This window comes from Neodiprion pinetum, chromosome 1, assembly GCF_021155775.2.
Source record: "Neodiprion pinetum isolate iyNeoPine1 chromosome 1, iyNeoPine1.2, whole genome shotgun sequence".
NCBI lineage: Eukaryota > Metazoa > Arthropoda > Insecta > Hymenoptera > Diprionidae > Neodiprion > Neodiprion pinetum.
Window position 1 is genome coordinate 3,537,692 of NC_060232.1, and position 21,292 is coordinate 3,558,983.

At 48.9% G+C, this 21,292-nt stretch overlaps 1 protein-coding gene across 1 annotated transcript in view; it reads left to right on the plus strand.

The window, feature by feature from the left end:
* The first annotated feature begins 1,983 nt into the window (after positions 1 to 1,983).
* LOC124220176 (homeotic protein proboscipedia) overlaps positions 1,984 to 21,292 on the plus strand; it is a 30,842-nt gene continuing 11,533 nt past the window's right edge. Inside the window, exon 1 of the mRNA XM_046628684.2 lies at positions 1,984 to 3,407. Within this exon, the coding sequence (XP_046484640.1) occupies positions 2,864 to 3,407 (544 nt within the window). The 5' untranslated portion in view covers positions 1,984 to 2,863. The remainder of the gene's footprint in view (positions 3,408 to 21,292) is intronic.

Here is a 21,292-nt window from a genome sequence, read left to right on the forward strand (position 1 = left end):
AATTGTAAAAATTGCGGACGAAGAAATACGTCGGAAGAATGACACGGTGGCATGACACTCGGAGACAATTAAGGTTTCAGTCTTGTCGGAAGTTCTCGAGTCTGTTTCAATGAAGAATCACTCGTCTGGCTCATATTCAAGAAATTCAAAACACCGGTGAGCGATTAGTCGAAAATCGTGTGACAAGGCGCTGTCGATCAGCGTCAGCTTCGCGAACTTCAATGTCCACCCACAGGCCACGGTACACCTACTCACAATGTTTACCGTATTTCAGAGAGGTGACGTCTCGCTCTGACGGTACGCTGTGCTTGTGCTAAAGTGATCATCAAAGTTAATCATTAATAAGTGACCATGAAAAACATGCGTGAGGTTTGTGAACAGTGTGGCCATGTAAGTGGAACGAGACGCGTCATGATTGAATCGGAGAAATTGAATGCTCATCCGTGCAAGCTGGTCGGCTATTCCTGCCACCTTCATCTGACCCCGTCTGCCAGGTTAGTAGCCGTCTCTTATTACACGCCAATGCAGCATCACGTTTATTTTGAATCTGGATGACCGAATAACAGCTATGACCAAACTGATGGCGAGGTATGTAACGATTCCATTTCGGTTTGGCACAAACAACGAATGACTTTATGTATTGAAAGAGCGTAAAAAGTGTGTTGACGAATCTCACGGACTGCTTTTGTGTACTTGGACTTTTTTCAACGCTCAAAATTCATCCCCTCTCCATCAACCGATCGGGTCACGCATCGTGTGAAAAAAATGCGTCCCGTTCTAACGGCACAAGTCACTTTCAGAGTCCAAGGGGTGTACCTACCTACGTAACGCTTTTTGTCGAATACAGTTTTTTAACGCCGTTCAAGTTCTCAATCAAACCGCCTGTCCAAATGAGAGCTTCTCCACAATGCGGATCAGGGTAATCTGTCATCGAGACTGACCCAATCTGTCTCGATGATGCCAGCCGGCGCCCTGCACGGTGCAGTATGGGCAACTAGTCGAACCGTTGGAACTACCGTAGGTTAACCTTAACCCAATGCGTAACTATGTGTACAACCATACATGCCTCAGTCCCTGTGAACTCTACGTCAAATCAAATCGCTATGCCAATGGACAATCTCTTCGTGATTCAAAACGTTGAATGACGTGTAATCATTACGAGTATTAAAGAGTATCACTTTCTGCATTGCCCTAAATCCTGAAATCTGATCCAGGATGAATTGTCGGGTTGAAAATTGCGCATCCAATGGTATCTTAAACAGAGTTGAGTCAAGGGTATAGGGTATAAGGCAGATCGAAGTGGTGGGGCTAATGGGACCACGGTGCTGAAGCGGGCTCAGCTGATCTCCTCAGTTCAGCTTGGGAAGTTGCACTGGCTACGTTTCTAAAAATTGTTGCACCCTCCACTCAACGGATTGTTCAGTGCGCGTCTTTCCATCGTAATAAAATTCACGAATTAGGTTGTTCGTAATAAAAAAATATAAGAAAAAAACCATTCCGAGTGTGTTCGATGACTGTTTAGGCTGTGATCATCAGCGAACATCGAATGTTCACCAAAGAGGAAAGCGACGTTAGTGGGTTATAAAAAATCGAACTCGTGAAAGGATTGTGGAAGCTGGAGAATAATAGTTTAAAACTGACCGATGATTGTCCGACGACGAAGAATGTATTTGCTTTCACAACACTACCTGAGGAACGGGGATGTCGTCCGACCATTTTGGATTGAAATGCGGTTAAACGAGTCACTATTCGATGACCATACGGTGTTCCTCGAGGTGAAGGTGTAGCTGGAGGACCAGCGGACCGCGTGGTCGAGCACGTGACGACACCCCCACCAAATTCCCGGCGTCCCGACGCCGCGCCAGCGCGTCCCGCCCACGCCGTGCGCCCGACGTCGCCGCCGCCCCAGCCGCCCTCGTGTACGACGACGACCTCTCCGGCGCACAGAGTCACTCGCTCGCACTCACGCCGACCGCACCGAAGACTCAAGCCGGTCCTCCGAGGACCTCCGAAGCCTCGCGCGAAGGCCTCTCACTACGCAGCCCACCAGCCCGCCTACGAAGAGAGGGTTGAGCTCTCCGGGCACCGCGGCCGCCCCGCCATTGGTCCGCCGGTTAGCTCACGTGACGTCCTCACGGACGATTGCGGAGTGCGGAGAGCGGCGAACGGAGTGCGGAGAGCGGAGAGCGGCGAGCGGAGAGCGGAGAGCGGAGAACGGCTTCGTAGGTTACCGAAGAAAAGAGACAGCAGTAACAACACCGACTCGTTACCAACAACATTCGTTGAGTGAAAAGGTACCAACCGCGGACTGGCTCACATCGCCGACCTCCATTCCGTGCGCGTTCCTAAGAGCGAGCCAGTCGGATTAGCAGGCTTGTGTCGCGGCTGTGTTTCCGTGTTACGAAATCCTACCGATTTCCTACTCGACCCAGTGACAGTGTTTATTTTATTCTCTTGTAGTTTTGAAAAACCATACACTTCTGTTTTTTTTTTATTTTCCTTTAACATCTTCCGAAATTGGTTCTAATTCGTTTGGGTCAATACCTAGACGGCATCTCCGTCGGCGTTACAATCACACGTAAGAGGGCTAGTGAATAGGGATACACAGTGAGCGCGTGTCGCCGATCAGTTTGGTTGTCAAGTGATCTCAACATCTCAAATGTGATACCCGCTGATAGTACTTTCTCGACAATTTTCTCCCATTTCGTTAAAAAGATGCGCTACTCGGCGGTGAACGCCGTCGTTCGCGATCGGCAAGTTCTGATTAGGTATGTGATATGATTTGGGGCGAAAGCTGAGGCCCGAGCGTTTAGTGAAACAGTGAGTAAGACCAGTGTGTTTGCGGTGGTTCCGCGCTCCCTGCATGCGCGATAAGCAGGGACCCGCCGTGCATCCTCAGGAGGCACACCGTCAGTCGCTGCACCATCAGCAGCAGGGCCTGCTTCAGGCCCACCTTCAGGGACTGACGGTCGACGACAAGGAGCTGGTAGCCGTGAAAACGCGGCCGTCAACCCCAGTCCTGGCGAACGACGGCTGCGGTGGTACCGCCGCCGGTGGAGGTGGTGGTTTCTGGTTGGCGTCGGTTGCGGCCGGGGCCGGGGCTGGCACCGGGCTGTCACCGCACGGGGCCCACCCGGCCATGGACCCAACCTGCGGCCCCGCCGAAACTGGCTTCATAAACAGCCAGCCGTCGATGGCGGAGTTCATGACCGCCCTGCCCCAACTCGCCGGCGATGGACCGCTGCAGCACTCGCCCGGAGCCGGGGGGCCTCTCAGTCCGGGGGCCCACCACCCTGGCTATCACGCGATGATGGACCCCCACGGAGTTCCCGATCCGTCCGGCGTCAACGTGCCCGAGTACCCGTGGATGAAGGAGAAGAAAACAACGAGGAAAAACAACCAGCAAGGTAAGACGGTCGTAGGATTATCCTCGCCGAGAGGCTTGCTGGCCCTGAAAGTGAGGGTACCTGTTTTCGATGATGAGTGGAAACAGTGGGAACTAGAGGACAAACGTGGCTGGATATTATATCGCGAATCACGGTGATCTGATGATAGGGTGCCACTAAGGAGAAACGAATACTCGGAGAGAAATCCTAATGATATAAAAATGGGTTTCATCGTGAAACAATTTTCGAGTTTTTACCGAGGATCGGTCGACCGATTTCGGTCCTGTGCTGACGTGTTTGTATCTGCAGAAACACGTAAATAATTACCCCGTGTAAGCAGTCGGGTACCGGCAGGTCCTGGTAACCTGTAATCAACTTACGCGGAAGTCTCGATTTGGCGCCCTTGAAGAATTTGCCGTAACGATTGGATCTGCGACTGTCTGGAGGACGATTTAACCCCGGTATTAAATTCCAATTCTCTACCACGCACGCGGTACATTGCAATTTGCGTGTTGCTCAAGGGCAGCTGACGTAACTTTTCGACCAGTTGTTGTTCTTCGCTGGAAACGCAGGAAAATAAATCCAGCTGCACCCAGCCCAGCAATTATGTTCCAATTTCCCAATCTTTCTTAGCCCGGACCAGTAAACTTGAGTAAACTTTATTCTCGAACCATATGCGAGAATCTGCGACGGACTTCGAGACTCATGATCACCGTCTCATTTCTCTGAATCACCAACGCGCCGGAGTGGTTAACCACTAATCCTTCGTCCATCTTGACTTCTATTATTGGTACACGCTCTTTGACGGTATAACTTGGAATTTTGCTCGTTCCTCGGCTCAACATAACGGGGTGCCGAAGTACCGTCGGTTAATGACACTCGGAGATACTTATTTCCGACCATAGATCCTTACCACATCTGGATAGCATAACGCAGCAAAAGCCGCACGGTTTTCAACCATTCGCAAACATTTCCCACTAAATCACGGTGTATCATTACTTCTGCCATTCCGTATTCCTCTACTCAGGTATACCACCAGACGCACGGTTACTCGGAATTATCCACGCTGTGGTGGTCACCATATGACCGACCATGCGGAACCCTTTGACTTTGGTACATTTGTCACGGTGGTGACTGAAATGTGTATTTCGAAATGTAAAGGCTTCGGCATGTATTTTTCTCTGCAAGAATCTAATGTTCGTAGAACTCTGCAACGTGCTCGCAACGTGTAGTTCCCCACAAATTAAACCTCACAGGAAAAGAAGGTATTCTTGTATTAATTTTCTTGTACCAAGATAGTTGAGGATGACGATCAAATCTAGAAGCAGTGAATGTTGGGCACGGTTCTTTTCGTGTAGCAACATTACCGGCGATTAAAGTGAACACTGCGTCGAGGGGAATAACAATTTGCGAAAATAGTCGATTAATTATTCAGCGAGGATACTTTGGGTGAATTTGAAAAACGCGTGGTAAATTCTAAATCGCAAGAGTCAAAGATCCGGGAGTACGGAGACAGGGAGTTTGATCGGGTCCCCGAGCACCCCTAAGGGACGTGGGTATCAGGGAGTCGTTTTCCGCTAACTTGTTGACTATTGTTGGCCCATCGAGAACCAATAAATCTGCGAAGCGGTCGAGGCCCGCGTCGGATGGAGGAGAGAGAGCGGAAAGGGCGAGACGCGCGGTGTTTCGCGTACAGGGCAGGCACATAAGCGTGCGGGCGTATAGCGTCGGGGCGCGAGCCGTCGCCGTCGCAGTTTTGGAAGGGGTTTTATGGCCCCGTCGAGGACGGGAAAGGGTCGCCGTTTAACGACGAGCGGTTTCGCGTTGCGGTGACAATTTAACGACAGACGATGCTTCCCGCGGGTTGCAGGGAAGATTAAGTATTTGGCAGGAAGGTTAACCGGGCGCCGGCCGGCGGTAACACGCGGAATCATCTGTAAATTGAGCGTCGCGTCGGGACGGCCATAACTCACCCGTGGGAGACCCACAGAAACGGGGAAAACTAGGAGGGACCGCCGCTCGGTGTGTCCTTATCACCGTCATTCGCTGACCGGCAGGACCCGCCGGCTTCGCGCAAGGGTCGCCGGACGGCGTCGCGACGCCTGGCCTTGCCCCCCCGCGTGATTTGCGGTCTATCCTAATATTTTCCCGGCTTATCGTCCAGCAATTGATCTATTAAACCGAGCAGACGCCTCTTAACGCGTGCCATTTGACCACCGAGTTGTCGTTTTTTAAGGGCCGTTATACTCCAAGGATGATCTCGTTTCTCCAACTCTGCGTGATATTATACGGGTTGTTTAGTTACAGTGTTTTCTTCATTGCACATTATGTGTACGAACAGCGGACAGTGATGGATTTCAAATGCCGTTATATTGCCGCGATAATGTATACCGTATACGCTGCGTCTCAAGTAGCTCGTAATGTAAGTGAAAAAAAAAAATTCATTTTCATAGTTTTAATAACTCGTGTGGAATAGCGCGCGGTTTTTTTTTCAATTCTGTTTTATTTTCACTAAAGTTTCGCTACGGCATGGCACTGATAAACTGCTCTCGTAATAATTCAGTCTTGGATTTGAAATTACCGTTATGTACGTTTTTAATGCATTAGATTAAATTAACAGCGTCCTGTCGTTGATAAATACTCGTCGATTCCACGCTCTTGCACCCGGTTTGTGTGTCGGTATCAGGTGCGGTGATTTTTTGGCCTGCTGCCGGAAGGTGGTATTTCGAAATCTAGAAATCCGGCCATAATTGATAGTCTCACACTTGCGGTAGAAAAGGCTCATCGACTGTACGATCGGTGAATATCTTAGAGCCAGCAATTAGATAGCTGTAAATATGAGAAACGCAGGGAGTAATGGAAGTTTTATTCTTCTTTACTTCTAATTAACCGAACACATTGAGAAACGCCGCCAAGCCGCCTTGCCTCCATAGAATGATGCATTTTAAAAGTTTCTGTCTACTATCCCATTTGTCAAAACTTTATAATCTTTATAGATAACGGTAAAGCTTGCAGAAATTACACACCGCGGACTGTTCGCGAAATTGCAAGAAGAAAATTCAAGCGCGTTCGGTGCGGGGATAAGAATTATCCTCGTGGCGCATATTGTGAAATGTAAATTACTGTATAATATCCGCAATTTTAAATCCTGCATTTGCCCATTTTTCCAAATTGCAAATTGAATATGTAATTTGTGCCCACCTTGTGCGACAAAATTCAACGTGTCGTTTATGTCTTGTAAAAATTATACACACACGTTTCGGTAAGACCTCAAAACGATGTTCGAAAAATTAGCTCCGGGACTTAACGCGTAAAATTGTGACGCCATGAAACTTCTCGGCTAATTAGGCACGTCCTTGACGTTGTCTGGTTGTTATTGCGGAGGTATCATACCGCGGCGATAATCTGTTACATCGCATCGTGTCCTCGTTCTCGATTGGGACCGACAATTTTTCAATACCCTCCCACGAGAAGACTTCCCAAAGTTGGCGGCTAATGGAGTATTTTGCATCGGATAGTTTCGCAGGGTATCCAGAGTCTTCTTTTTCTTAGGCCAAAATTTTTGAGTCTAAGTATGGAAGCGGACAGCAGCCGGAACAATGGCCGAAGACATAATATTCAAAGTCCGCGGGATGAAATACACGCGATGTTTTACCGGGTGAAAACTTCTCGATTAATTAATTATGTCCTCGGTGTTGTCTGCCTGCGAGGTATCAAATTCCAATCTGTTATATCGGGCCTTGTCCTCCTTGTCCTCGCGGCAGTCAGAAGACAGAGGTTTAGCGGATCTGAGCGACCGCATAGAACGGGCTAGGGGAGGGAACCCTGATTAGCCGAGTTATTTGCCAAGAGGCTTAGCAACTGATGTCTATACTTGACGGTAATTCTTGGCGTTAGTGACAAAAAGCTGATTCCTTGGGTGTTTTTGCGACGCCTTGTTCCGGGCGTCTCATCAGTCACCGCGTCAGCCGAGGCGTCGGCGTCGGCGTCGATCCAGCCGAGCCCTGGACTCCCTAAGACACCGATGTGTCAATTAATCCCCGCATCCCCAGGGATCAAGCCGGGCGAAGGCGGCCGCTGTCCTTCCTCGGCACCTCCTCCTCCCCGTCCGAATCGCAATTCGGTCCAGCGAGCACGAGGAGGATCTGTATCGAGGCCGCGTCGACGTATCCGATCTCGATTTCGGACGCCAATTTGCACGCTGTTTCAAAAATTTTCCCGAAGCGAACCGCACGGTCGCCTGATTTCGACCGAGCCGATCGTCCTCGATAAGGGTGATCGAGAATTGCCGAGCACCTGTCTGCAGGAGATAGAGAATAAAAAAGGAACTGCGATCAGCTCGACTCGAATCCCGCAAGAGAGAGCGTCTAATTTGAAGATTCATCGCCGAGTAAATCCTTGGCAAATTAGAGATCGCTCTGCCGAGATCAAATTCTTTCTGCGGCTGCGGGAAAATATCCTGCGAATCTGCCGTCGACGTACCCGCAACCGTCTACTTCTCCCCGGCATTCGACCGCGAACCGACTTTGCCACAGAGGAGAGAAGTGGAGAGGAGAGGACGGAGGACCGAGGGTCGGAGAAACCGGGCGACTATCTTGTTCCCCCGTTTCGCAAACGTCCGATAATTTAGGCAAGCCAAGCGACAGCGCGGCGGATCTCGGCCCAACCAACCAGGAACTTGATAGCTTGATTCTCTAACGTCGACCTACATAAACCTCCCTATCACCTCATCTCGAAATCCCCGCTAGGATGAACCTCGAAAGTTCTTCCACTCAAATTTGAATCCTCGAGTCGCTGAGTGACAAGGATCTCATTCGATTTTGACACAATTTTCCACCCCGGTTTGGCCGCAGTTTCACCTTGACGTATTTTTCTAGATGAAAATGCATCCGTCGTTTCGAGGCATTTTTCTGCCTTTCACGTCGATGCGGATCGAAAGAAAGCAACGACGTTACACGACCCGATCTTGAGCGAAGAAGCCTGCGGGCAAACCCTGAACGGCATCATGCAAATAGAGCGCGCGTTCCCTGCCGCGAAATAATAAACATGGAATAACAAATTGATAATCCGGTACCCCATAACCATACGCATATTTTCAACTAAATCTCTGGCTCGATGCTAAAAGAAGTTTCCTCGCCCGTTGTCGCGCCAAATGGGACGCTATAAAAGTGTAGGCTGCCCCTTTGCCGCCCGGTATTCACCCCCGTTCATTCCTATCTCTCTCTCAATCTCTCTCTATATTCTCTCAGAATCTGAATCAGAAAGGGAGCGAAAGCTTCTCGTGAAGTTCTTTGAATGCAACGCGATACTTTGTTCTAGCCAATCGCGCGGCGATGATTGGTCGAAAAAATGTGGAACTTTCATTTTAACCCCACAGAGCATTTATGCAAGTTCGAAAAAATTCGAAAATATAAAGCCAAGGAACGGAAAGGGAGGAAAAGTCCTGGCAAGACGGGGCGCCGAACCACCCGCTGCTTTTCTCCTTGATGATAATAATTTTATGTAAATGTTTTCGGTGAACGGCCTAGCGTAAGCGGAAGATCAGCGAGTAGGAAGGAGTGCAGCTCAACGCCTCGCGCGACTCCGGATTTTTCACCCGCGTTTGGCACCGGATGATGCCTGTGCGTATAGCGACGAGGGGGAGCGTTCCTGTTTTTGGATGGGTTCCTATATCTGTTACTTTAGTCACTCGTAAAAGGGAAGTAGGTGTAAAAATTTGCAGGGAGTCTGCTGAGTAATAGCATATGCAGGGGGATTTCGCGGCTGCGATATAACTATATACAGGGTGGATCGTAACGGTTTGTTACTCGAGTAAACCGAACCTAAAATTCGGTGAACCAGAAGGAGAGTCAGGAGGCTAGAAAATCTCCGCCAGTTGTACGAACGCTGCGATATATCAATAAGTGTTTTTTCATCCCTCCGTTTCTGCCTAACCGTATATACGGTGTGATTTTCCGAGACGTAAAGTATTCGGTTTCTCAAGATTCGGGGTAAAAAGTTTATTCGGAGAATATAATCCTCCTCGCTGCAAATTTCATTGGATTTAATGCTCGCTCTTTTTACACGTGTTTCACCTCAAGCTCGGAGAACTCTCGGGTCTGAGTGATGATGATAGAATATTTAAAATCTCTAGTGTCACGTTCTCTCAATTACTGTAGTTAGATGTAACGCGATTTTCTACTTTCTCAGGGTTTCACCGGCTCGCTTACGACTCTCAGATCCTATCTGGGCGTCAGTAAAATATGTATTCTTCACCCAACGAACAAGGACAATTCTGTAGATTCAAGAAGAGGTATCATGCGGTCTCACGTTTCATTCGTTTATTCCACGTCGCGCATACACGACGGTATTTTATTGTCTCGGCATAAATTACTCATAATTTGCTCCCCCTCCCCGCACCCTTCATTACACAACAATATACACGCTCTTGCGAAACTGTACAATTTCTCGTTCACGCGGGGAACGCTGCTGGTTGCCATTGTATAAGTAGCCAGACTACATCTATTTTTGAGGAGACAGCTAAGCTAATGGCCAACTTCCATTCAATTATTCTTTCCGAACTCAATACGGTTCCTGTCTTTTGAATGCCTGTATATCTGCTCGTCAAACATCACGTGGAAACCATCAATTGTACAATGTCGGGAGTCGCGTTAAGTGTACACGAAACATTTCACCGGCCTAATTGTGTGTCCAGTAAAAATACACGACGCGTTTTGATACTGGAGTGAAAATTTTTAAACGACTAGACATCGGAAAAAAATTACCCCAGTAACCTGTAATTCGAATGAAAATATTCATTCAACCACGATCCATATACGCCCTAAAACGAAGACAATTTTTCATCCCCGTAAAATTGCTAAAAAATTTCATATGATATTAATTTCCACTTTCATACGTGTTACGCTTGTTACTCACTTCGCAGATAATGATTCACTGATAAATTTCCTCGCCATCACCCTCAACCGAACCTTGGTATCAATGTCTACATGTGTTGAGCATCTGAAAAAGGTACATCAAAACCAGACTTAACAGGAGGTAAAAATTATCCTTATTGTCATGTCTGCCATACTTTGGTTATTCCTTTGGTTTTCCGACTTTTCCGTTATCTGCGAGTAGTCTCGGTTGGTCTAAGTGTAATACAGACCAGAAGAAAAATCGAGAATAATATTTACTGTGATTCAGCAATGGGTGAATGTAAGTCGATGGTATAATGGGAGCGACTGCGCGTGTTTTTTGCGTTTGTTATTGTCAATTCGGTATCAGCGCATCTCCTGGAAAAAGAGAAACGAAAATAAATCGTTGCAATTGGTAATCGGCGATCTTCCGGCGTTCCTCGTACTTCGTTTCTAGGCCAGATTTTCAACTCGTTGAAGTTAATTCGCGGGATCGGAAGAAACTCCGAATGACCCAGCTAATGAATTGCCGGACTGGGACTGTTTATAAACCGTTTAACCGTTGGCAGGATCGTGTTTCGAGGTGGTCGCTTGCGCGGCTCGAACTTGCGGAGGTGGACGGCAATGTTTATGGCCTAGCGAAGAAAGGAGACCAAGGAGAAACGGAGAGGAGAAGAGTGGGCAGGAGAGGGTTGGCCGAGGGAGGCAGTGATGGATGGAGTTGGACAGGTCGCGGAACTCTGCACCCTCGCGGACCAGACCTACAATTATATATTATTTATGAATATTATTAACATAAATCAGGCGATCGGAAAAGTCGATCCACGCTTCTCATTCGGCGAGATTTCGTCGCACGATCGTACCATCGTAATCTCATCGCTGAGGAGAACAATCAAACCCGGAATACTAAAGTAATAAAGAAATTCTTTACGGCAACGCTTCTCTAAAAGGGCGATTCTATCTCCCGCACGCTGCAATGTTGGAGGTAACACGCGTGTAAACCTGTTTACAATAACGAGCTCAACGCCTAGCTTGTGTTACAGGATTACCGAGCCGCTGGTGACTCTGCAAGATCATTTCACAGTCGCTGTCGGGGGGGAATCGGTTGTTGGTAAAGCGGCGAGAGCGCGAGATTGGAGGGACTACCAGAGTGTTGATTGCGGTCTTTGATAGTGGCTGAGATTCTCCTCTTCTTGCAACCTGTTCCGCGTACCGATCATCGCCGATTTTTATTTTCATTTTAAATCCAGAGGATAGCCGAAGTTCGCACAACGAGCCCGCATCGCGGCGATGATGAATTCACCCGGAATACCGGGTGACTGGGCATTTCGCCGTAAAAAAAAACGATTCGCCAAAACGCAGAACGTACGTACGTACGTACAGCGCAAGCTGATAAATTCTCCACAGAACGTATAATCACTGCAAGTAATATGTGTGTATAATACGACGCGTTTGTTTTTTCGCGGAGCTAAAGCCACGGTTTTTCTCGCGTGTATTCGTAAATCTCTTGACTTCAGCGACCGGCTAGTCGTATCGCCGTATTCTTTTTGCCCGAGTCCTGCAGCACCGGCCCCGCCAACTCTCCCCTTTTATATTAAAAATGAACTGTCGCTTCCACTGACGACGTCGACGGGTATTTGACTGTACTACCGCTTTTATTTGATAAATCGCAGAACGACCTCCTCTTTTGGTCATCTGAATTTCTAATGCATTATTTTCCCCAGGTCGTACCATCCGCCCGGCAACGTCGAACGTCGAGGGTGAGGGTGAGGGTGCAGGCTTCCCGGAACGGGGGTGGGGCTTTCTGCCTCTCTTTCTCCTCCCCCTCCCCCTCCCCCGCCCCCGCTTCTCTTATCTCCCTCTCTCTCTCTCTCTCTCTCTCTCTCTCTTTCTCTCTCTGTCTCTCTCGCTCTTATTTTCTACCGTCCTCTTCACCGCCGAGTTGCGGCTCCTTCAACCTCAGGCTCATCTCCATAATTTGTCATTATGATATTATTACGCCGAGACGATGTTTGCTTCCTTGATGTCGTTGTCGTATGAGCCACTCAAGTTGTTAATATTAATAGCGAACGCGTCTACAGGAGTGAGTATTTATTATGTCTATCAGAAAACGCTGCATGCAGCAGGGCAGCGGCCACTGCCTGATTCTGCTCCCCCCTTCCTTATCTACGTACTCGTCAACGCAATTAATGGAATAATTAACCAATTAACCGTCCAGCATTCTCGACTCAATTTTTATTCCCTCCTGCCGCCGCGGCCATGCTTTGAATACAACAAAACCTGTTGTCTACCGTATACAACCTGACCATGGAGATTATAGTCTGCAACTAAAGGGCATTATTCGTCCGAGATGCAGCAACCGCAGCAGCCGAGGCACAGACCGATATTTCATCAACGCCAACTGTTTAAGCTTTGTAACACCCGAAGACGCCAGTCATTCCGTATCAAAGTGTGCCGCGCGTCACGTTCTTTCCGATCCAATATAAGGCGTTTTCCGCGCTGCATTGCATATTCACTCGCATCTTTTGTGAATCGATTTTTTCTTCAGTCATATTTCCGTTTGCTTCGCACTCGTCGCTGAGGGTTTACTTGCGCAATTAACAGAGGGAATTATCAGCGCTGCGAAAAATCACCGCATTGTCGGAATCCTTTAAAGTCGCGGTACGTATCTACCTTAGAAAACCGGAGGGTTGCGGACTTCATAGCAAAACATGAATGCCTCGTAATTGGTTCAAAAAAGGAATGACTTAGTCACTTTGAGCAATGTATCAAAACCAGTTATTTCAAAAGCGAAAGAAAATAGTTTTCTACTCTCTGGTCTTGAATTTTTGTTCTATTTTCAGTCGTTTACTGAAGTAGAATCTGAAATAGCGCCGTAGGTCTCCGTTTTTTGAACCTCGCAAGTGAGAATTGTGGACTGAAAAATAGAAAGGGTGAATATCGACTGATTAAAGTCAACCGTCACCCTCTCAACGACTTAAAGAATTTACCGAGTCCAGTAGCCCGGCATCCACATCCGGTCTTCACCAAGCATTTCACTTTTAAGGGACATTAGGTAGGGGTAATCCCCGCTAGCCTACTGCGGCATTCGCACCCTCCTTCCTCTTTCCTCCTTCCTCCGGTGATTCCCGGATCTTCTTTCTCCTTGGGGTCCCTCGTTCCCTCATCCTCGAATAAGGACTCGGTGGGGTTGTCCTGGGGGTAATTAGCCGGGAGCCAAGACCGTCTCGCGTTGAAAGATTTCCTGCCGGCAAACCGTGCATACGGTGAGCTCGAGCTCGAGGAGTTGTAGAGGCAGAGACTCGTTGAGGCTCTGTTTAGAAAATGTCAGGCCGCCAATAAAAAGTCATGCAACATCAAACAGCAGCTGAGGAGAGACGGAACGAGAGGGACGAACGCCGAGGATGGGGTCGTAGCTGCAACGAGTGCGAGAAGGAAGTGACGTCGAGAGGAGGGTGGATTTCACAGCTTCATTATCAAGCCGTGCAATTACCTTTCTGCCGGGACGAAAGACGCCACCTCATGCCGGAGCCGAGTCCGATGACTCCGCTGCCCCATGTGACACTTTCAAAAAAGGTTACCTTCTTCCCGAAGGACGCATTAAGCCGGCCTATAATCGTACTTTCAGACAGTCTATGAAGTATGTGTCTGCAGTCTGACAACGCGACGTGAGGCGTACATGTATCGCTGGAAGTACTCTGTCAAAAACTGGAACACTTGGTGTGCGTTGCAATTTGCAGATGATCCTTTGAGGAAACCAAGCAACGCTTGCAAATACCGAAGACTGAAACCGTGCGCTGGAAGGTGGAACTACCAGATACTAGAAGCCGTCTCGATCTCAGGGTGTGGAGCAAAATTCGCGGCATGGTAGTGGAAGGGGGATCGGCGTGACTCGGAGATCTGTACCGTCGGATACACGGACACCCGGGTCACTGTGCACGCTGGCCGACCCACGGCTGGACGGCTGACTGCCTTTCTGATTGATGACCGCTACCGGACTCCATGCCGCCATGCCATGCCATGCCATGCAAAGCGCCCATTCCCCCGAGTCCCGAGTCCTGAGTCCAGCTCCGGGCCGCCTGGGTTCGTTCGACCGTTCGTTGAACACAGCCGATTCATTCCAGACTTCGCACCTTCACCCCAATCCCTTCAGCACGATTCAAATAACACCTTGTTTTCATGCGGACCCATAAAAATTAATTATTGCTCCCGGATAATCAACGTTCCAAACTGTGGCTGCAGGAGGCGGCGTGATTGTGAAACTACAAAGGATTTTTCAGTCTCTCCGTATCCTTCTACGAGTCTATTCCACGGGACAGGATCTTGTGCCTGTGAAACTGATGAGGATAGTGCGAAAGGAGTCGTAATGCTTATCGATTCGTGGTGCACGGGCTGAGTTATCGGATGGGCTCGATAACTGGGAGATAACCGGAAGACGGGATTGGAACAAGCCGCTGGTGTTAGGCGATGATGAAGGGCGATGCCGAGTGATGAAAAGTGACTTGGCAAAAGCGGCCCCTGCCCAGGACCCCCGCTAGGACGAACCTGGCTCCCGGGATCTTCGCTCCCCGTTTCCCTACCACAGCACAGAAGCGATATTCTCCCCGCAGTTGTAACACCGGCGGTCCCTTGAAGTTCTTTCGCTCTTCGATCATGCATGTTCCCGGACGAACCTTCGATTTTCGGAGCTTAAAAAAAAACCGATCCTAGATAGTTTTATACCCTACCATTTCACCAACTTATTTGTCTTTCAGCGTATAAGCTTGGCACTCCAGACACTCAAGGTGAAGCCAGTCGTCGTCATACTCACAATCGGACCAACGACGTTGTTTATCGAAGACGTTTGAATTTTAAAGAGGATATTTTACGACCAGCCATTGGTTGGAGCAAGGCGAAGTACAGCAAGCTCGATATCCGATCCGACAAGTCCGATTCATTCGTAGAATTCGGGCGGTAAGTTTCTTTCTTGAAGAATATCGTATTGGGAGAAATTTGACGATGAAATGAATGAAAGGAAGCGGCGTCTTTTCAAACGGCCGGATTAATCCACATCCGAATAAGACAGAAGGACCTGGTTTTACCGCGGCTACTTAACCCTCGCTTAGGGGCAGATTTCCACGTGGACGACCCGGAGGACGCAGGGCGGCGTAAGCGAAGAAGCGGTTACAAGGGCGCCGCGAGGTTCCCGGCCGTTCCGGTGCTGCTCCCTTTCATTGGGGGCAATATTTCTTTCCGCGAGTCCCCCAAGTCTTTATCTAACAAGGAGCAAATCATTTCCCTATTATTTGCTCGCTATAAACCTCTCTCGTTCTCGCTCTCGCTCTCCACCTCCGTTTCCTTTCCTTCTCCGATCTCTGCCGCATATTCAAACTCTAACTCACTACAATATTTTTCTGGAGATAGTCCAAACCGCTCTCCAGTTCCTCTTACCCCCTCGAGTTATGAAGCGACCGCTTTTCAACCATTCGGGAAACGATCTTTTAGTATTTACATCTATCTGGAACTCGTATTTCACCACCGAGGTTCGTATTAAAATATGATCAACTGCGCCTATAGAGTTCACCGCCGTTTATATGTATACGTTATACATGCACACCTTAACGATCGCTCTTAACATTGGTCAAGATTCACGCGGTGACATCATTCTCGATTTAATTTTTCTGTAACATCAGCATTCGCAGAATAAAATGAACGGTACATAAAGCATTAAGTATTGCTCCTCGTTAATCAAGAGGTCAAGTGAAGAATTTCGAGACGAAAAAACGACGAGATACCTGCAGTCAAGACGAAGTCACGTCGGGGGCGATTCCATCGCAATTAGGCATTCGCGAGTCGAGTCCGGGTGCATGGAGTAGGTACATTACGCTTGTACGCGAACAAACGGACTCGGCAGGGACTCGAGAGAGGCAGACAGGGGTAGGTGGTCAGTTTAAACAATTATCACGAGGGTTGGGAAGCATGCATTGAGTCGACAGGGGTGATAAGTAATGGCGGCCACGTTCCCCGGCGGGAAGCGTGAAGCGAGAGTGAGACCGAGAGAGAAAGAAAGAGAGAGAGAGAGAGAGAGAGTTCCTGGTGGTCAAGAACCGCTTGGATTTACTCTCTCCGGGTTTCGAAACAGCGCCTGGGGATCTGCCCGGCGCTTATTGTAGGGTCTGATTTTTACACCCTGGGTAATTAAACTCGACCGAGGACGATTAACGCCCGAAATCCAGAAAGCAATATGCAGCGCAACAACGCCACTCGAATTTCTGGTCAAGCTGAGGACGCTGTTCGATAAAGAAGTCGGAAAGTAATTTTTGCCGGATTGATCCGGGCGCCGTGTCCGGCTTCGGGATCGAGGGTACGCTACGGGGGGCAGATGGCTCTCGTAAATCCGGTGCAGTACGACGCGATGAGAGTCGGAAGAGGGTCAGCGTGTGTTCTTTATAGCATTGTTAACAACTAATGTATGCGGCTTCGGTAGGCCTTCGCGATCCCTCCCACATTTAACATTCTTTAACATTATTGTACACATGGCGCCCGTCCCCCCCCCCCCCCCCCCCCCGACCTAACCGCCCAGTTTTCCTCACCTAGAATCTTTTGGCTCCCGCACGTGGACTCACAGCTACACGTAGCATACATTACGAGGGGCATCTCTTCCCTCGGTGGTTGGAAAAAGATTCCTTGTCTCGTTCTCTCTCTCTCTCTCTCTCTCTCTCTCTCGCTCACTCTTTTTTATCTGTTTTACCTTCCTCTTCCTCCGTTCCTTCTACCCGTTTTATTCCCGGGACCCGCACGGAACCCCTTTTCTTTTTCGCATTACGCTCCCAAGCGCTGCCTAAAACCGTTTGTATTTTAATACCGGCTGGGTATTAAATTAGCCCCAAGGATTTTTTTAAGCCCTTCGTTTGGGCGCAAATTTTTACCCCAGTTTGGTAAATTTTACTCTAGTCTGATTTTCAACAGCTTTTCGCGGTTTTTTTTGTTCTTTTTTTTGTCATCGCTCCGTTCAATTTTCCTTATTCTAGCAATAAGTGTCGGGTGAGTATGTGTTTTTATACGTACGTATTGTATCAGCGACACGCGGACTGCAGCCACCTTTACGCAATCCCATTTTACTCGTGCGTTTAGCATCCGTTTATTCTTCGCCAGCTGTCAAGTCTAACACCACAAAGAATCATTAGTCATTTCTGCTAATAGATCTCCTATCAAGATAGTGCCTACGTATTAATTAACGTCTAGCTTCTCAAGTTAAATATAATTACTACATACCTACCCATTCGGAACCGAGTTGAAGAGAAAAGAAGGGAGATAGAAGGAGAAAGAGAAGAAAACAGTGAGCGGCTATTCCGTGCTCTGTATAGTTACACGGAAGAATTGTGTGATGTTGAACTCTCGGGAGGTTGAGAAACTGGATGAACAAAGATGAAGCGAACCATGTTTTATCATCGTGTCGGTAACCCAGGACGTAAAGTTGATAATACGTGTAATTTTATTCACCATCTTCATCCGTTGCGAGCGATTATTGGCGGCGAGCATCAAGGCCTTCTCAACGCGGCGTATAACGTGGATTGCAAATATATTCCGTACAACACTTAATTTCTCTACAGCAATAACTCAACGTTCCGGGGATTTATGGAACATGCAAGTGCATTACTTAGTACGCGTACGTGGTACGTGCACCGATTAATTAACCGCGAGCCGGCATCGAAGCTAATTACTTGTGGAATGATTACAAATCTCTGCGCACGACCGCGAAAGCAAACACGTGACCGGTGAAAAATGATCGAAAAGACACGAACCATTTTATTCATTCATTTTCTGTACATTTCTATTCTCTCATTTCGCTCAATTTTAAATTCTCTCATTTTTTTATTAACTACCATCACGGGTGGAACGAACTCAACCGCGCGCACGAATATATATATTCATCCATCCTCGTAGTACAGTTCCTCAATGATTTACGGCCCTTCACATTTTATTACCTTCCCATCACGTATGTATATCGCATACGCGTACCTGTGTTTGCACAAATGCAAGTTACGTGTATCTGCCTACGTACGTACGGCTAAATGCATGCGATCCGTAGGTAGAACACTGCGGTAGGATACAGCACAGCCTCGGTATTACCGACGGTAATGACGTCTGCTTTTTCTGGTTGGTTGAGGTGTTTTCGCAAGATTAACCCTGATGCCAGTAAATTATACGTTTGTACCGTACACGTGTGTACTGTGTATAGGAAATAGCAGTGCCAACCTGGTATAAGGTACACTGTGATACAAGCGGTCGACTAATATCCGTTTTTCGTACCATCTTCATTTTCTAAGCCTCGCAGGGCCGCGAAACAGGCGGATACGATACGAACTCAAATAATTGTTATTTATCGGGGGGAGGGGAAAATAGCGGAGAAAACGGGATGAGAAAAAATAATAATATACGTGGAGAACAAATAAATAAGAAATGAAAAATAAAAAAGTCCAAGGCAAACTTTTAGCAAGTGTACGAAGAGATACGAGATTTAGGCCGTCGCTGAGGGCTTACTTTATGCCGCTCGGTTTTCTAGTTACTTGCGGAAAGCTGTGCAGAGGATTTAAAATTTGTAAAGATTAAAATAAACTTTTTATCCCGTGGCTTGCGGGCTCGGTGTCTTCTCCGGGGCATGGGACACGGGGAGCGAGGCGGATGGTAGGGGGAGAGGGGGGGGGGTGGAAAAAAGTGCCAGGGGGGGGAAGAAAAAGCGGCGATGCGGTGTGGTGGGAGGGGTGGAACGGTCGCGATACCCTGTAGCAATGGAACGCAAAGTCCAACTCGCGAGAACTCCGGCGTGGCGCAAGCTCGGCGAGGAGAAGAGGAAGCGAGAACGTTGATCCCGCCGCGAATCAGAAAGAGAAAGAGAGGCGGAGAGAGATAAAGGAGCGGAGAGAGGGTCCCGAACGCAAATTATCAAGAAATTAGTTTGGAGTTCTTCTTTCTCGGTGTAGGCGCGGATGTGTCCTCCGTCTCGGGAGAGAGAAGCCGGCTTCGTCCTTCTTTCGAGAAGAGGAGATTCGAGCCGTTCCCTGCAAACGCGGATAAAGTTGGGCTTCTGCCTGGCTAAGGGATGACGGAAGGGGTGGGGAGAGGATACGGGGTGCGACAAAGACGGCTCCCTGAGGACGCCAGGCATCTCGCCGTTATACGGCAGATTGATTTCGCGCGAGCTCCTCTGATAATAGGACAGAGTTCCAGGACCCCCGGCTCCCAGGCTCTCCGGCCGCCCTTCGCGCTAATGTGATTAAAATAATCCAAAGAGAAAAGTTGCGCCGGTGCCGCGTGACATCGTAGCCTACCCCTAAAAATACACCCGTTAGGTCTTTCAACCCTGCACTTTATTCAGATAACAATGCCCCCTGCGATTTTAGCTACATTTTCCAACCGATAACGCGCGGCGTAGAATCCGCGGTTCCCGACATTTATTTTTCTCATGCTGTGAAAACTCTCCAGAGTCACAAGGTGACCCTTTGGCTTGCCAATTCATACCCCCGCAAGATTTCATCTCCAACTCCCCTCACGTGTGGCCGGTTAATCCGACGCATAAGCAATCTCGAGTAGTAAAGAGGAGCGGGTTTTTGGAGGTCGGCCATGCTTTTCTTGGCTCGGAAATTAGACAGTCACCTTCAGCTGAGCGAGCCCAGACCTGTAATCCCGAGTGGCATGGTCTGTACGCTCCTCCGTGGCGTGCCTCGATTTAATCGCTCCCTCGTGAATATCTTGGTCCGCGTTGTGTGCACAGTGCACGCGAGCCGGATCGACGAAGCATGCCGCGGTGATCTGTGTGTGAATCGGCCGTGGTGTGCACGGAGCATCGCACGGAACCTGCAGGGACTAGAGGCAGATATACCCGTAGGTACCAAAGTACGTATAATACCGGAATCGGCACGCACACCGTTGGACTCGGAAAGTGCAGCCCGTTCCCCGAGGAACCTGAGGAACGCAAGGCGAAACGCTGCACAAGTCGGATGGGAACGCAGGGCTTGGAGCTCACTCGCCCCACCCCGATGATTGCCGGTTGCATCGGCACGCCTCTGCAGACTCGTCCATGTGCTCGGCGCTCTTCGCTCGCCATATCCAGACGCGTACCCTGTGCACCTATATCCAATTTTCTAGACCCCGCATGTCCGCCGCTCTGGCTGGCCACCATAATCACAGGTTAGCGGGCCCTGCGCCGTTACTGCAACGGTGGTCGGACCGCAGTCCAAGCATGGCTGCCACCATCCACGAGTCAGGCAGGCAAGACCGCGGTCAGCACGTACAACCTGTGCCAGAGTGAGTAGTGGTACCTACTCGGTTGGACGCGGAGGTTTTTATTTTTTCGTCTCTCCTTGGGGCTTTTTTTCCACCGACAATACCGCCATCCGGTCGAGCGAGCCTTCCTCGAGCTTGCACTGTTATTATCCGCCGCGGCGAAATAGCTATGTAAAACGTTATGCTAATGTACATCAGCTCTCATCGGTACTTGACAAGATATGCGAGTTGTGAAAAATAAAGGCGAGTTTCCGAGGGGTTCGCCACCCCCTTATTCCTACGTTCGACTTACTTCAAGTGGGAGTATAATGATACGGTACGTCGTACGTCCCCGAGGTAGAGAAGCGGAGAGAAGAGAGAGCCAGCTTTTTGCATAAAATCGATGCAGGATTATGGTTTGACTGCTGCAGGGGGGCAGGGATGATACGCAGGAAGCCAAAACCTCGCCGAGGGGTCGCGTCGAGATCGGGTCTAGTCTCTTGCCGAAGAAGAAGTCGACGGGTTTGCCGGCTTTTCAACTCTCCCTAAGGCGTAACTCGTATCCCACTATGCGGTATGGAGATTGGTTCTACCCGATACCGCACATTCTGAACACCCAATATTCACGGGTCTACTTGCAGTTTAGATGCGGTTCGGTCCATAGATTGACTTTCCACAATGCCGAGGACGCTCTGCAGACATCGAGTCATTCTGCAACCTAGTTTCACCCCGCAAAACATCTTGGTCCGATCAATTTACTCGTTCTCG